The sequence below is a fragment of the Equus przewalskii genome, chromosome 14 (assembly GCF_037783145.1).
Source record: "Equus przewalskii isolate Varuska chromosome 14, EquPr2, whole genome shotgun sequence".
In the NCBI taxonomy this organism is placed as follows: Eukaryota; Metazoa; Chordata; class Mammalia; order Perissodactyla; family Equidae; genus Equus; species Equus przewalskii.
The window spans coordinates 82,979,271-82,993,849 of record NC_091844.1 but is presented as its reverse complement, the minus strand read 5'-3'; the positions used below and the strand labels follow the sequence as shown (position 1 = coordinate 82,993,849).

At 50.4% G+C, this 14,579-nt stretch overlaps 1 protein-coding gene across 1 annotated transcript; it reads left to right on the top strand.

The window, feature by feature from the left end:
• Positions 1-2,352: 2,352 nt before the first annotated feature.
• KLF11 (KLF transcription factor 11) lies at positions 2,353-13,600 on the top strand. Its single transcript, XM_070574505.1, has 4 exons — positions 2,353-2,565; positions 4,505-4,774; positions 6,143-7,106; positions 10,925-13,600. Exons 1-4 carry the CDS (start codon positions 2,524-2,526, stop codon positions 11,203-11,205), a joined length of 1,557 nt encoding a protein of 518 aa, XP_070430606.1. The 5' UTR covers positions 2,353-2,523; the 3' UTR covers positions 11,206-13,600.
• The last annotated feature ends 979 nt before the right edge of the window (positions 13,601-14,579 follow it).

Below are 14,579 nucleotides of genomic sequence, written 5' to 3'. Positions count from 1 at the left end.
CTCCAAAGCCCGCCCTTGGCATCCTGCTGAGCCGTCCTGCTGTCTGGGGGTCAGGAAGGCTTCCCTGAGGAGTCGCACTGCAGCCTTACAGAGTAAAGGTGGGAAAGGGTGGGCTGTTCCACGCAGAACGCACACCATGTGCAAAGGGGTGTGTACCGGGGCAATGGGGCAGGACGGCAGGAGGGAAAAGGCCTTGGGGAACTAGTTGGAAATGAGGCAGGAGGAGCAGCTGGGGCCTCCTTATGCAGAGTCATGGGCTGCACCTAAGCAGCGAGGTTCAGTTGTGTAGCTGTCTGGATTCCAATTCAGGGTTTGACTATGGGTTTGGTACCCTCTCTACTTCCAGATCATTCTGGCAGTGAGATGAGGGGCAGATGGTAGGTGGTGAGGCTGGAGGTAGGGAATCCCACTGAGGGGCAGGGGCAATAGCTCAGGTGAGAGAGGATGGTGGCCTGGGCCAGGGCAGGAGCGGGTGGTGGAGAGAAGGTAACAGTTTGAGAGAGATTTAGGAAGAAGGGCATGAAGTAATTGGCAGAAGGAAGCAAGTGCAGGAAAGGGAAGAGTGGAAGATAACTCAGATTTCTGGGTGAAGGAACGGGGTATCTGGTGGTGCCCTTCATAAAGGCAAGAAATCTAAATTTGGATAGAATATGAGCTCAGTTTCAAGGACACTGAATTAGAGGTTTATGCAACTCCCACCCCTCAGCTTCCCAAAAAGCTGTGTTGCTAAAAACGGCCTGATGGCTCCAACTCTCCCATTTGTCCTTCCAAACATTTACAATGTCCATTATTTATAAATGTGTATTTGGGGAGTTAAGAACAAACTAGCTTTTACCAAAACTGGAAATAAATGCAATTATTACAAAAACTCAAAACACTGCACTGTCCAAGGCAGGGTGAGCAGTAGGTGCTTGTCTTCCTTCACTTATTCAACAAACAGTTACCGGAGCCTGCAGAAAACCAGGAACTGGGGTTCGCAGTGAACTCGAAAGCTTCCTAACCTTGCCAGGGTTCCTTCTGGTGGTGAGATAATTAACACATAACTAAGGAAACAGAAAAGTTACAGGTCACGAAAGGCGCCGTGCAGGACCTGAAAAAGATGAAAGTGAGAGATGGTGGAGGTTGGTCAGGCTGCTCAACCCTTCTGCCTGAGGAGAGCAGGCCTGTGAGGAACAAGCAGGGTCCAGAGCCCCGGGCCAGCCTGTTTCCTTCTCAGTAGGAGGAGGAGGCCCTGCCTGCTCTGGTGGCCTGTTCCTTGGGTCCAGCGCTTCTCTTGCTCAGAGCACAGTCCCTACGGTGCGGGGATCCACTACTTTCACATGCCGTGAGCTTTTAGGGCCAAGGATTCCTCACTGCGACCTCTGCACCTTGCACTGTCAACCCACATCAGAATGTGGGCCGCGTGGGTGGATGAAGGGTTGTCCCATGCTGTGATGCAGGCTGTGGGGGTACAAATAGACACAGCCCGGTCCCTGATCTTCAAGAACTTAGAGCTGCAGTTGTGCATAAACCACACTGAGAGACGAGCGAAAGTACCCGGGGGGGGGGGGGGGGGGAAAGGTGCCCTGGGCATGTCTCATTCAGGCCTGAGGACTTCCCAGAGGCGGTGACGCTCACACCGGGTATGGGAAAAATGGGCGGGTTTCACCAGGCACCTTTCAGGTGATTACCTATCTTGGCTCCACTTAGAGTAGTGACCGCGGCCCAAAGCCGCCTGGGGAGGGATGTCAGAGGCAGACGTAGGCCTAGAAGCTCCGGCTCCGTGCCTGGAGAAAGGAGCAGATGCAGGAATGTCACCTGGAGCCGGCCAGCTTTTAAAACTCTTCCTGGTCAGGAATGCACACCTAAGAGCCGATGGTAGATTAATAAAAACTAAAAACAAGCCAAAAACCCGGGTTGAGGCCTCCAGGTAGATCAGCTCTGCTTGACGGATTCATTCCACTGGGGGCCCGCGCTCGGGCAGTCTGTGGCCGGCGGCCCCTTTAAACGCGGTCCCCCTCCCTCGCCACCGCGGGACTTCCCTGGATGCAGCTGCGCCGCCGCCGCCGCCGCCCCCGCGCCACCACCCCCGCGCCACCACCCCCGCCACCTCGCCGCCGGACCTTTCCCCTACTTTCCAGGCCTCAGGCCCCGCCCCTTCTTCCCGACCAAAACACGTGCCGCGTCCCGCCCTGCCCGATCACGCCGCGGCCAGGCTCCGATCACGCGGCTCCCCGCGGCGCCCATTGGCCGGCAGCGCACGGGCCACCCGCGGATTGGCTAGCGGGCGCCCGGCCCCGCCCCGGCGGGGCGCGGTGTATTTTGGTTTGCCGCCGCGCCCCGCCCCCGCGGCCGCACCCTCCGAGGCCGCCCCGCCCCTCCCGCGCCGCGAGGGCCGCGCCGGGGCAGAGCCGCGCGGGCGGGCGGAGGCGCGCGGCGGCCGTAGGAGCTCGGGTCGCCGCCGCTCGCCGCGCACGTGTGGCCGCTGCCGTGCGCCGAGCTCACGCCCTGCGGCTGCTTTGTTGCCTCCGGGCCGCCAGCACCATGCACACGCCGGGCTCCGCGGGCCCGGGCGACGCCCGCGCGGTGAGTGGTCGTCCATCTTAGCGTGGACGAAGCGGGGACGCGCCGCCTGTGCGGGGCTGGGGCGCGGAGGAAGGCGGGGGCGTGCGGCTCCTGGCTGCGGCCGCACCGTTAGGGGCCCTGGCGGGCTTCGGAGCAGGGAGGGGCGGCGGCCGCGCGGGGCCGCGCCGGGCGGGGCGGGAAGGGGGCGTGTGCCCCGCGCCGCCCTACGCGCAGCTTTGTCTCGTGCTCCCGCAGCGGCCCCGCCCCGCCGGTCCAATGCGCGGGGCTATTTCCAGCCATGACGTCACCAGGCTGTGAGGAGGCGGCCGTTGGGCGGGGCGCGGCTGGCGGGAACGCGGCACGCGGGCGGCCGGGACGGGAGAGGGCTGTGGAAAGGGGGAGAGGGCTGTGGAAAGGGGGAGCGGGGCCGGCAAAAACTGGCGGGAAGGCAGCAAGCTGGCGGCGGGGGCGGGGCCAGGGCTGCGAGAATGCACCACTCAGGCTGTGGAAAGGGGGAAGGGGCGGGGCAAAAACTGGCGGGAAGGCAGCACGTGGGCGGCTGGGGCGGGGCCAGGGCTGTGAGAATGCGCCACTCGGACTGTGGAAAGGCGTGGGGGCGGGGCAAAAACTGGCTGTAAGTCAGCACGCAGGCGGCGGGGGTGGGGCCAGGGCTGTGAGAATGCACCAATCCGGCTGTGGAAAGGCTGGGGGGGCGGGGCAAAAACTGGCCGGAGGGTGGCACGCAGCGCTCGGGCTTGGAAGGGGGCGGGGCAAGAGCTGGCGGGAAGGTGGCACGTGGGGGCTGGGGCACGCAGCATTCTGGCTTGGAAGGAGGTCGGGCACGAGCTGGTGGGAAGGCGGCACGCGGGGCCGGGGCTGGGCACCCTTGGCCTCAGCCCGGGTGGACTGCAGTCGGGGCTTGACTGCGGGCATTTCGCCAGACTTGAGACCTAGCTGTCGTCGAGAGACAGGTTTGTGGGCCCTGCGCTGCTCTGGTCTCTCCCCACCAGGCAGGCGGCAGCCCCCACTTGTGTGACTTAGCCGTTCATCCCGAGGACAGGCTGCGCACAGAAGCAGGGCCTGAGTGGCGTTGGTAAAGGCAGCCTGGTCACCCGTGTGCAGGAACCTGGGCAGGACAGGAGGGTTTGATGCCCAGGTTAAACTGAGTGGAAATGTGTATCTTTATAGATTTGAAGTTTCTCTGGGAAGAGATCAGTTCATTCCAGTCGCTTCTTCCCCTCCTAAAAAGAGAAAGTGTGGTGCTCTGGAAGGGCATCCCTCTCCTGGGTTGTGGTAGATCTTAAAAATCCTTCTGCTCACCCCTGGCCTGATCTGTGGCATTGAGGAGTGACTTAACCGTCCTGAGTGAGAGGAACTGGGCTAACCCAGCATGGGCTGTACCCTCAGGGAGCCGAGGAGTTCAGCCACTGAAAGTTGTGCCTGTGTCGTGCCCTGACTTGAGAGGGCTTTGGTGAACCTCCAGAGAGGTGCCGGAAGTGCCTCTGTATTGGCAGTCTTCCAGTGGCCTAGCCGACTCGGAAGAGCCATGCTGTCATCCCCACCACCTGGGAGACTAGGCAGAGTGAGCGTCCGTTCCTCCTCCCTGTGCCGCATTTCACACCAGCCCACTTGGCTTACGCCTCTGGAATTCAAGTCTTAATAATCATTTATCGAAGAAAAACGTTAACTTAATAACCTTTTTTAAGAATCAGAATTTTCTGTGAAAACTGCTTGCCAGCCAAGTCTGTTTCTTCCTGCTTCAGAATGTTGCCTTAAAAGCAAAGCTGTCCTGCATGTCGTGTTGACATCTTTTCCTAGACAGCGGAGCTCATTGTGCGTGGAGTATCGTGTGTGTGTTACATGCATCAGGGAAGCTCTTGGGGTGCGTATCCACGTGCCCACCGGGCTGCCCTCTGTGTTGTCCCTGGACTGAGAGGCCGTTGTGTTGTCTCGCCTTTAGGTTGACATCGTGGACATATGCGAGTCAATCCTGGAAAGGAAGCGGCATGACAGCGAACGGTCTACATGCAGCATCTTGGAGCAGAACGACATTGAAGCTGTCGAGGCTCTTGTTTGCATGAGCTCCTGGGGTCAAAGATCCCAGAAAGGTGACCTATTAAAGATAAGGCCTCTCACACCTGTCTCCGACTCTGGGGATGTCACCACCACTGTGCATGTGGGCGCAGCTGCCCCTGAGCTACCAAAGGACTTCGATTCTTTATCGACTCTGGTAAGAGGTGGGGGAGAGTGGTGCTTCTGTGCAGCGACTAGCGTGCCTTAGGTAACTGTGCTCCAGAGCTCGTGGGTAGATTCACTGGGATGCCAGCAAGCACGTTCGTACCCTCCCCTTGTGTGGGTCCTAAGGGTGGAAACTTGTTTTATCCCTTGAAAATATGTTCTTTCCTTTGATACATCATTGTTTGCAGCCACAGGGTTAAAATCTCCGTAGGATGAAACCTACAGATTGATGTGAGAAAGTACAATGTACTCATTTCCCTGGGGAGTTGCCAAGTAGGGGCTTAGGTTCCCTGGGATGACCCAGTCCGGGATCAGGATACGTGGCTGGCAGCTAGAGAAGGCCCGTGCTTTGGCCCCGGACAGCCTCAGTTGGCTGGATGGAAGTACTGCCCCCTGCCTCCATGTGGCAGCCAGCTGCTTCTCTGAGTTGGGTGCAGTCCAGCACTGTTTCTGTTTTTGTTTTTGTTTTCTTAACTTGCTACAGCTATGAAATTTCTGGGAGAAATTGAGAGTTGTTGGTTGCCGGAAGGAAGTGAAAATTATAATCTAATTGTCCTGGGCTGGAAGCTTCTGCTGGGAGGAGAGTGTGGAAAAGCCGCCTTGGAGAGGGACTAGGGGGACTTGGGGCAGTGGAGAGGATGGTACAGGTGGTGGTCCTGGCTGCCAGGAGCGCCTCTCAGCTTTACTTGGCATCAGGCTCTTCCACGGGGAGCTGAAAAAAAGTGGGAATCATTAGGGAGCCGTACAAAGAGAGGCTGGTTTAGGTAGCACCACCTGTCAGAGCCTGGCCTTTTGGAGATCGCTCTGATAGGTTTCACCTTGCATCCAGTAGGCACTGAATGTGTGTTAAATGATTACCACTGGGATTTAAAAAAAATTTTTGAGAATCTAAAATTATTGTGGAAAATTCTCATTTTAAATATAAATTTGTTTTCTTGTTTATAGTCCTAATGCTTAAATTGCTCATTTCAGTAGCTGTGCGAACCCAGGAGCGGCACTGGCATTCTTAGAACCAAGCAAATGGATGGGTTTGGGAGAGGTCAGGAAAGGGGGAAAAGACTAGAAAGTAAAGTACGTGGTGCAGGCTTGAAAACTACTGGATGCTGTTGCGAGCAGGCTTAGATGGGTCTTTTCTGAGTACTTCTTCGTAAAGGCATTGGGGACAACATGATCGAAGTAAGTTCCTTTTAAAATTAAAACAAAGGACCCACAACTAAAATGTACAACTATGTACTGGGGGGATTCAGGGAGAAAAAAGATTGGCAACAGTTGTTAGCTCAGGTGCCAGTCTTTAAAAAAGAAATTTAAAAAAATAAATTAAAACAAGCTTTTCACACGGTACTTGTTTTTTTCCCTCAAGTGCATGACTCCTCCTCAGAGCCCTGACCTCGTGGAGCCATCGACGGGGATCCTTGTTCCTTCCCAAGTAATTGATCCCAAAGCAGGCATGGTCATCGCCATTCCCCCAGCCTCTGCTGGGGCAGCCAAGGTGCTGAGGGGGAAGGCAGAGAGGGGCCTGCCTGGGGTGAAGCCACAGCTGCTGGAGCCAGCCCCCAGGCCCCCGTGCAGGGCCATGGTGATGAGTGTCATCCGCCACACTGGGCAGAGTGTTGCTCCTGCGCACATTCCTGCCACGCAGACTCAAGAATGCCGACTTTCAGACGGCAGGCAAGGAGAAGCACAATTTCTGGGACGTATTGAAGCTTTGCAGGACACACACCTCACAGACAGTTTACTCAGCATTAACTCGGAGTCTTGTCAGCCTTGCTCGCACAAGTCTGGTGGCCTGATCCCCACTGACAAAGGCCAGCAGGCAGGGTGGCCCATTGCAGTTCAAACTTGCTCACCAAAGAATTATGAAAATGACTTGCCAAGGAAAGCCACCCCTCTGATTTCTGTCCCTATCCCCAGTGCCCCTCTCCTTTGCCAAATGGTCCCTGTGACTGGACAAAGTGGCATGTTACCAGCTTTTTTGAAGCCACCTTCCCAACCATCTGCGGTGACTGTCAAACCCATCCTACCCTACGCTGCTCCAGTGCCCCAGCCTGTGTTCGTGGGACCGTCTGTGCCTCAGGGAACTGTGATGCTGGTTCTGCCCCAGGGCGCTCTCCCTCAACCTGCCACCTGTTCATCGAGTGTAATGGCTGTTGGGAATACCAAGTTATTGCCCCTTGCCCCTGCTCCAGTGTTCATTGCCTCCAGTCAAAACTGTGCCCCTCAGGTAGACTTTTCCCGAAGGAGGAACTATGTTTGCAACTTCACAGGCTGCCGGAAAACCTACTTCAAAAGTTCCCACCTCAAGGCTCATCTTCGGACTCACACAGGTGAGTACTGAGGCAGGTAGGGCATGGGAAACGGCCAGTCCTGTGTTAGAAACACACCTCGAGCCTTCACTGAGTGGGAGGGGAGCGTGAGAACCACTGGAGAGGGTGGAAATGTGGCTGTTTGTCTTTGATTCTGAAAAGCCCTCGTAGTCTAATGGGTAGGGATTAGGGTTAACATTAGTACAGCCACCAGCGGTTTTTCTAGAACATGCCATCTGCTCACCCCAGTACATAAAGTGTAGTATAGTTCTATTATTGTGCTCCTCTGATAGGCTTCTAGGAGGATGCTCATATTTCCCCTTTCTCTTCACAAGGCAGTAGACATTTTTGCATTTTAGAAGATGTGAGTTCACATTCAGTAAACATCAATGTGACTTACTTAGGTTTACTAGGGAGAAAGGTCTTGCAAAAGTATGGAAAAGTTTGAATTCTAGAATATTTGAACTTTAAAGGAGTATAGCTTTCTTACTTTCAAGAATATATAGTTTTTAATTCAGAAGAAGTCAAACAAGAAACTAACTATAATGACTTAGCTATATCTTTATTGTCTCATCAGATCTGTCCAATAGAATTTTCTGCAATGATGGAAATGTTCTCTGTCCTTTAGGTTGCCATTAGCCACATGCACTTGAAATGTGGACAGTGTGGCTGAGGAACTAAATTTTACGTTTTCGTTGAGTTTACATTTCCATAGCTGCATGAGGCTGGTGGCCACCGTATTGTATAACAGGGCTGAGGGTTGCTTGGGAGAGCTTCTGCTTTGTAGTTGATTATGGCAAACTACCTCGGGTTTTCTGTGGCACTCTTGTTCGTTGAGTTAGTGTTCTGTTTTATTTTGTTTTTAAGGGTCCTATAGTTAGAGTCTGCCTGTTAAACTCAGCTTTCAGAGGTTCACACGCGTACGTATATATAAGCACAGTAACAGCTCGCAGGTTCTGTGGGAAGGATGTATTTCAACTCTTCTGAAGATGGCACCCGTTCCACCAGAATGTGTGCTCATGGCCTGTGGGAGAGCAGTGAATCCTGGAACACGAAGTAGGAAAGGCTGAACTGGAGGGAGTGGCTATCAGACTCTGTTCCACAGTGCCTTTGAGGTAGAGCCGTTCCTGATTAGCACCTGGAAGCTCCTGCTTGCACAGTGATGCAGTCTGGCGTTCAGGCGCAAAGGCACTCTGCTGTCCTCCACACTTGGAGTAGGCTTTTTGCTGCGAGGATAAGGCCCAAGTGTGGCCCTTGAAGAACTGGCCTCTCTGCCTTTATCTTCTCTGTCCAGTGCACATTTCTCCCGTTCATCCTTTGTCCTCTGCCTATCTCTGCTTACTGGAAACCCTCTAAGGGGCTTCCCAAAGTCAGTTTTCAGAAGTGTTTCCTGATTTCTCCTCCCTTCTTTGACCCTAGTGGTTTATTGTGTTTCTCAGCACATTCTCTCTTTGATTTCTAGTTATTTATACACTTGTCTGATCTTACCGGATGTAAACTCTTGGTGTCTAACACAAAAGCCTGGCGCTAGTAAATGGTGGTCGGTTGGTGCTGCAGGGTGGCCGTCATGGCCATAGGAGAGCGAACAGGCACCTCTGAGGGCCCCACAGACTTGGTGAGCTGTACTTTTCACTGAGACTACTGAGGTGAGCTTCCGATCACACCCAAACACAGATTCCAGATTGGAGGGACAGTGGAAAAATGAAGTCTTACTGTTTGGTCGGGCAGCTTCCCTTGGTAGGAATACAGTCACTTGTCACTTAGCAATGGGGAAACGTTCTAGGAAATGCATCATTGGGTGATTTCGTCATTGTGCGAATGTCATAGAGTGTCCTTACACAAGCCTAGATGGTGTGGCCTACTACACACCTAGGCCATATGGTACTAATTTGATGGGGCTGCTGTCGCACTTGCGGTCTGTCATAGACCAAAATGTCATTTGTGCAGCATACAGCTGTACTGACAGGATGGCATAAAATAAAGTGATCAAGCTCTGTTCAGGTTTCCCAAAGTACTGCAATTTAAATAACCATAAAGGTTCTAAAGAATCAACTTCTTCTGCCATTTTGTAAATACTAAATGGGAGTTTTCATAAGAAATAGAAACTTTGGGTAAGTTTACCTTAGATAATAAGATAGTTTTTCATATATTTCTACCAACCTGAAATTTTTTGTGTGTGTGCACTGAGGAAGATTCACCCTGAGCTAACATCTGTTGCCAATTTTCCTCTTTTTGCTGAGGAAGATTCGCCCTGAACTAAGATTTGTTGCCAGTCTTCCTCTGTTTTGTATGTGAGCCGCTGCCACAGCATGGCCACTGACCAGTGGTGTGGGTCTGCGCCTGGGATCTGAAAACCTGGGCTGCTGAAGTAGAGCATGCCAAACCTGACCACTAGGCCACTGTGGCTGGGCCCTGGAAATTGTCTTAATTAGAATGAGGTAGAGTGAGCAAAGGCTACATTTTGGTATGTTGAAAACAAGTAGGACAGTTTATAAATTGCATGTCAAAGGATTGTTCATCTCCGTGAACACTTGGCCACCTTGGAGTGGTGCCAACAATGGCAGTGTTTTCCAGGGAGCGAGTAGGGCAACCTTATGCTTACAGTATGGGAACTTTGAAATCCATGAAGTTCAGGCCTTTCTTCTTAGAAGAGCTCATAAGAGACCATTGTGTTGCTCAATTTTCATGTTAATTCAACTTTGAAAAATATAAAATGTTTAATTGGTGCCTCTTCAGCCCTCATTCATTCAAAACCATTTATTTGCCACCTGCCGTATGAAGTGCTGTGCTGGGAGCTAAGCTGTACAGAGATGGCTGAGCTAGACAGGTCAGAAGCCCTTGGGAACATGGGTCACGTGACGGTGCCTAACGCTGTTTAACCAGTCACTTCACTAGGTCGCACACGCAGGGTCTGATTGTCACAGCCTGGGCAAGATAAGGGCTTCGGGATGCAGAAAAGGGAGCACTCTCGCTGGCTGAAAGGCCTAGGACGGCTCTGTGGAGAAGGGCCGCCCCGTTCCCTGGGGGAAAGGGCTCCCTGGCTCACCTCTGTAACAGGACGGGCAGAGGACAGGGCACCTGCCGAGTGCTCTGAAACTGAGTGAGTGACAAGGACACTTGAAGCTTGGAATAAGAAGGTAGCTGTTAGAATCCTAACCCATTTTGTAACTAACCTCTTTGTCAGTGTGATAACAAATATGAAGAGGGAATTAATGATCCTGAGAAGTCTTATAGGTCCGGGGAGGGATTTTTTAGATGCGCAGCTTCCTGAGAGGGAAGGAATTACTCCTTTCAAGATTCTTCTCCCTACCCCAAGCTAACAGTCAAAGATGATTATTATTTAAAAATATATTTTGAAAGTTTGGGGCTGGCCCCGTGGCTGAGTGGTTAAGTTCGCGCGCTCCGCTGCAGGCGGCCCAGTGTTTCGTTGGTTCGAATCCTGGGCGCGGACATGGCGCTGCTCATCAGACCACGCTGAGGCGGCGTCCCACATGCCACAACTAGAAGGACCCACAACGAAGAATATACAACAATGCACTGGGGGGCTTTGGGGAGAAAAAGGAAAAAATAAAATCTTTAAAAAATATATATATATATATATATTTTGAAAGTTTAGATTGGTTGACATCTTTGGGCCTTGACATACTGCATCTTAGTTATGGCAGGAAGAAATAAATCTTGGAGGATTTCTTGACTTCTGAAACTTGATTCCAAAATAGTAGGATATTACTTTCTTCTTAGCTTTTGATGAACAGAATTTAAAAACGACGTGACTTAACCTGTCCAGTAGGGTGCTGAGCATTTGCATTTTCTTTAGTCCGTGTTTTTTCACCTCTTAGGAGAGAAGCCTTTCAGCTGTAGCTGGGACGGCTGTGATAAGAAGTTTGCTCGTTCAGATGAACTCTCTCGCCACCGCAGAACGCACACCGGGGAGAAGAAGTTTGTGTGCCCTGTGTGTGATCGGCGTTTCATGCGCAGCGACCACCTGACGAAGCACGCCCGACGCCACATGACCACCAAGAAGGTCCCTGGCTGGCAGGCAGAGGTCGGCATGCTGAACAGAATTGCCTGTGCAGAGAGGCCTGGGAGCCCACTGGTGAGCATGCCAGCCTCCGCCTGAAAGGTCGGCCAGGGAATTGCCCATAGGGACTTTAAAAAGCCTTTTGTCAGGAATGGAACTGATGGTTTCCCTCAAAACAAAACAAAACAAAACAAAACCATGTCTTGGGGGCTAGGGGAAAGTGGAGAACTGGTTCTGATGAAAGTATGTTAACTTTCTTTTTTGGTTGGGACCCTGTTCAATATCTTTTGTAGTTTCAGAAGTTTTTTTTAAGGAAATGGAAGAAAATTTCATGATCTAAATCACCAGCATTCAGACAAACATTTTGGCAATAAATTTTGCAAAATCTGGATTTTTACAACCTTTCTATTCATGTTTTGTAGAAATGAGACAGGGTACTAATTTTTATACTGTTTTTTATTAAAATGTTTATATTGTTGGTGCTCATGTCACCAATTTCTAGATAGATGATTTTACAATCTTCTTTTCAATGTTTAAAAACGTTTTTAAATAACCCTACTTTTAGTAAACTTGGCACATTATTCAGCCAAAAAGAAATCACAAGTTTGTAATCAGGCCTTTTAGATCTAAGAATTTTTTATAATCAGAACTGGTTGAATAGAGGCCTCTTAAAGAAATGGGGAAGAAAACTTTGCAGTCAGCTTCTTCATAACATTTTCAGGGGAATTTCCAGGCAACCATTCCTTTAAGGCTGTAGCCCAAGGAATTAAAATTTTGGTAAAGCAGAACTAGTCACCTGTGTCCATGGTGTGACTTGTGAGGGATGTACCCCAGTGGATAACTTAAAATACGCGGTAGATACCTGGTGAGCAGGGAGCTGCTGTAGGATCTGAGTGTCTGTGCTCTGCCGAGAGCAAACCATTCAGTTTCCTGTTTGTACCTCAAACACCAAAAAAAGATAATGTAAGCACTCAAATCCAGCTGCTTTGTCAATTGTCAGTTGACTTCCTTTGCTGTGGCCTTATCCATAGTATTTTGTGGGTCGAGTAACTTCTTAGAGAAAAAGGAAATGCCCTTATTGGTTGGAGGAACTTTCTACCAAAGTGCAGCTTACCTGAGGTGAAGTGTACATGCACACAGTCCAGCTGCTGTGTTCTGATTCCTTATTTATTAAGTATTAAGAACTACAGGAAAAGCAGGTTGTGCTGAATGGCAGTGACGCTACCCGTCTGCCCTTTCTTTCATGTTGTTTGAAGGAAATTGTTTTGATCACACAGAAAATTACTTGGAATGGGGTGTTTTGCCATCTGCCTAGAAAATAGACCGTGAGCACCCCTTTGAAGCTGTGTGAGCACAGGCCCTAGCTCTGCAGAGACTGCGCCCGTGGCGTCCAGGGTGCTGCTGAGATGGCTTTTGTTAGGCGGCATGTGGAATCCAGGCACCAGAACCCGTGTGAGGAACATACGGATGTTGTGCTGCTTTGTGAGCCTGGGATGGTTTTCATTGTGCCCTATGTCTTTAGGTTTTGTCCCTGCCTCTTAGTCATTGGCATTTACCTTTATTAAAATGATGGTAAGGTGAAATAGTGGATGAGTACAATTAGGTTTTGTGTTCAGGTCTTTTTGGTCCCCTAACCCTCACCTGCTCATTCACTGTATGTTACTTGATGCCCAGTGAGTTGCCCTTTAGCATCAACTGCTGATTGACACATTGACATCCAGGTGTGTAAGTGCGGCTGTATGTAGAGGCGGCACTCATGTTTTTGGACACTTCCATAGCTGAGTGTTCCTACTGGTCATGAGACGTAACGTGAGTTACAAGAAAACCGTAATTAAATGTATATAGCTCGTGTTTCCCCATCACCCAGTCCTTTGTTTATATCTTAGATCACCATAAACATTTCTGACTATGTGTATGCCATCAATGGCATTAAATTTGGATTTTTTAAATTATACAAAATAATGTTAGTCCTACTAATGTTCTGGTGCATAATACAAGGTCTTTGAATATTCAGTTGCTTGTCACATTGAACGTTATTTTCTGAGCGATGTTGTTTCTGAACAATAGACATGTTAAAAGTGGTTTGACTTACACTTCCATTTCCTCATTAGATTTGGAAATAACTTCTGTAAACAACTTGTTTTTGCCCTCTGTTTGTCGATTGAAAGATTATAAGTTGGGAAACAGTATCGTTTGAAAAATGCTATGCTGAGACCCAGAACCCTTGTGGTGGTTGTAGCGTGGAGCCCTCCGCTGGCAGCTCTGGGTGTAAGAGCAGAGCGTGTGCCGCAGGTCCCCCAGTGCACTTTATTGCCTGAGCAGTTTGCTTGATTTTTTTTTTTTGACTTTGAGCCTTTTAAGTAGTTTCAGTAATAAAGTTTAAAGTGTTTCAGAAATACATTTTATGTAACAGATTTTGATTTATTATTTAAATGAGTATGAGGGATGTAACTTTTTCCTTTGAATCATATAAAACTTTTTGATTTGCAAACTGGACCTGTGTCCTGTGTCATTTAACAGCACTATGATAAACCTAGTGACTTTTCAGAAAAGAATCCACAGAATTCATTGTGTATTTGCCCAGCCTAACCCTCTTCTTTGTTTTCTGGAGTTCTGTTCTGCTTTTAGGGCGCCCTTTAGATTCCTTGGAGGGTTCTTTCTGAAAGAGATGTGAAGGGGCTGCTTCTGTGCTGGCCACTCTGATGCTGGGTGCTGGCAGAATAGGACCCTGGGTGCTGGGTAACCTCATGGTCCTCATCCTCGTGCTCCTCCTGTGCCAGGAGGCAGAATTGGGAGGAAGCCTCTTCTCTCCCTCCCTGCACTCGAGCCCAGGCTTCAGAAGCATGTCGTGGAGCCGCAGTCTTCACTCCTGCTCTTGGGGTGCATTCTCTTTTGAACCCATTCTGGCTGGGGCTCTGCATCCACATGCTACTAAAGGAACTGCTGTGGATATTGCCAGAAACTTTCGTGGGTTCAGTTCTCAGTCCTCATGGTGTTTGTCAGTCGGCAGCATTGTACAGAGTTGATCACTCCCCTGCAGCCCGCACTCTCCTGCTTTCCTCCTCCTATTCTGTCTGCTCCTTTGCTCGTCCCCCTCCTCTCCCTGACCCCTTTCCTACCCGCTTCATGACCTTGGTGATCTTTTCCAGCCTTGTGACTTAGATAAAATTAACATCTCTACCATAAAGACCCCCGAATGTATATCTCTCTTTTGCCCCTCTTCCCTGAGCTTCAGATTCCTGTATCCAACTGTCTGCTTGACATCTGTCCAGTCAGCACGTCAGACTTAAAATGACCAAGCTCCTCATCATCTCCCTCACACTTGCTTTTCTCACGGTTGACCCCATTGTCTACAAAAAGAATAGTGAGTCCATTCTTCTAGCTGTTCAGGTGCAAAACCTTGGAGTCAACCTGACTCCTTTCTCACTCCACATCCAATCTGTCACAGTCCTGTCACAATCCTGTTGACTCCC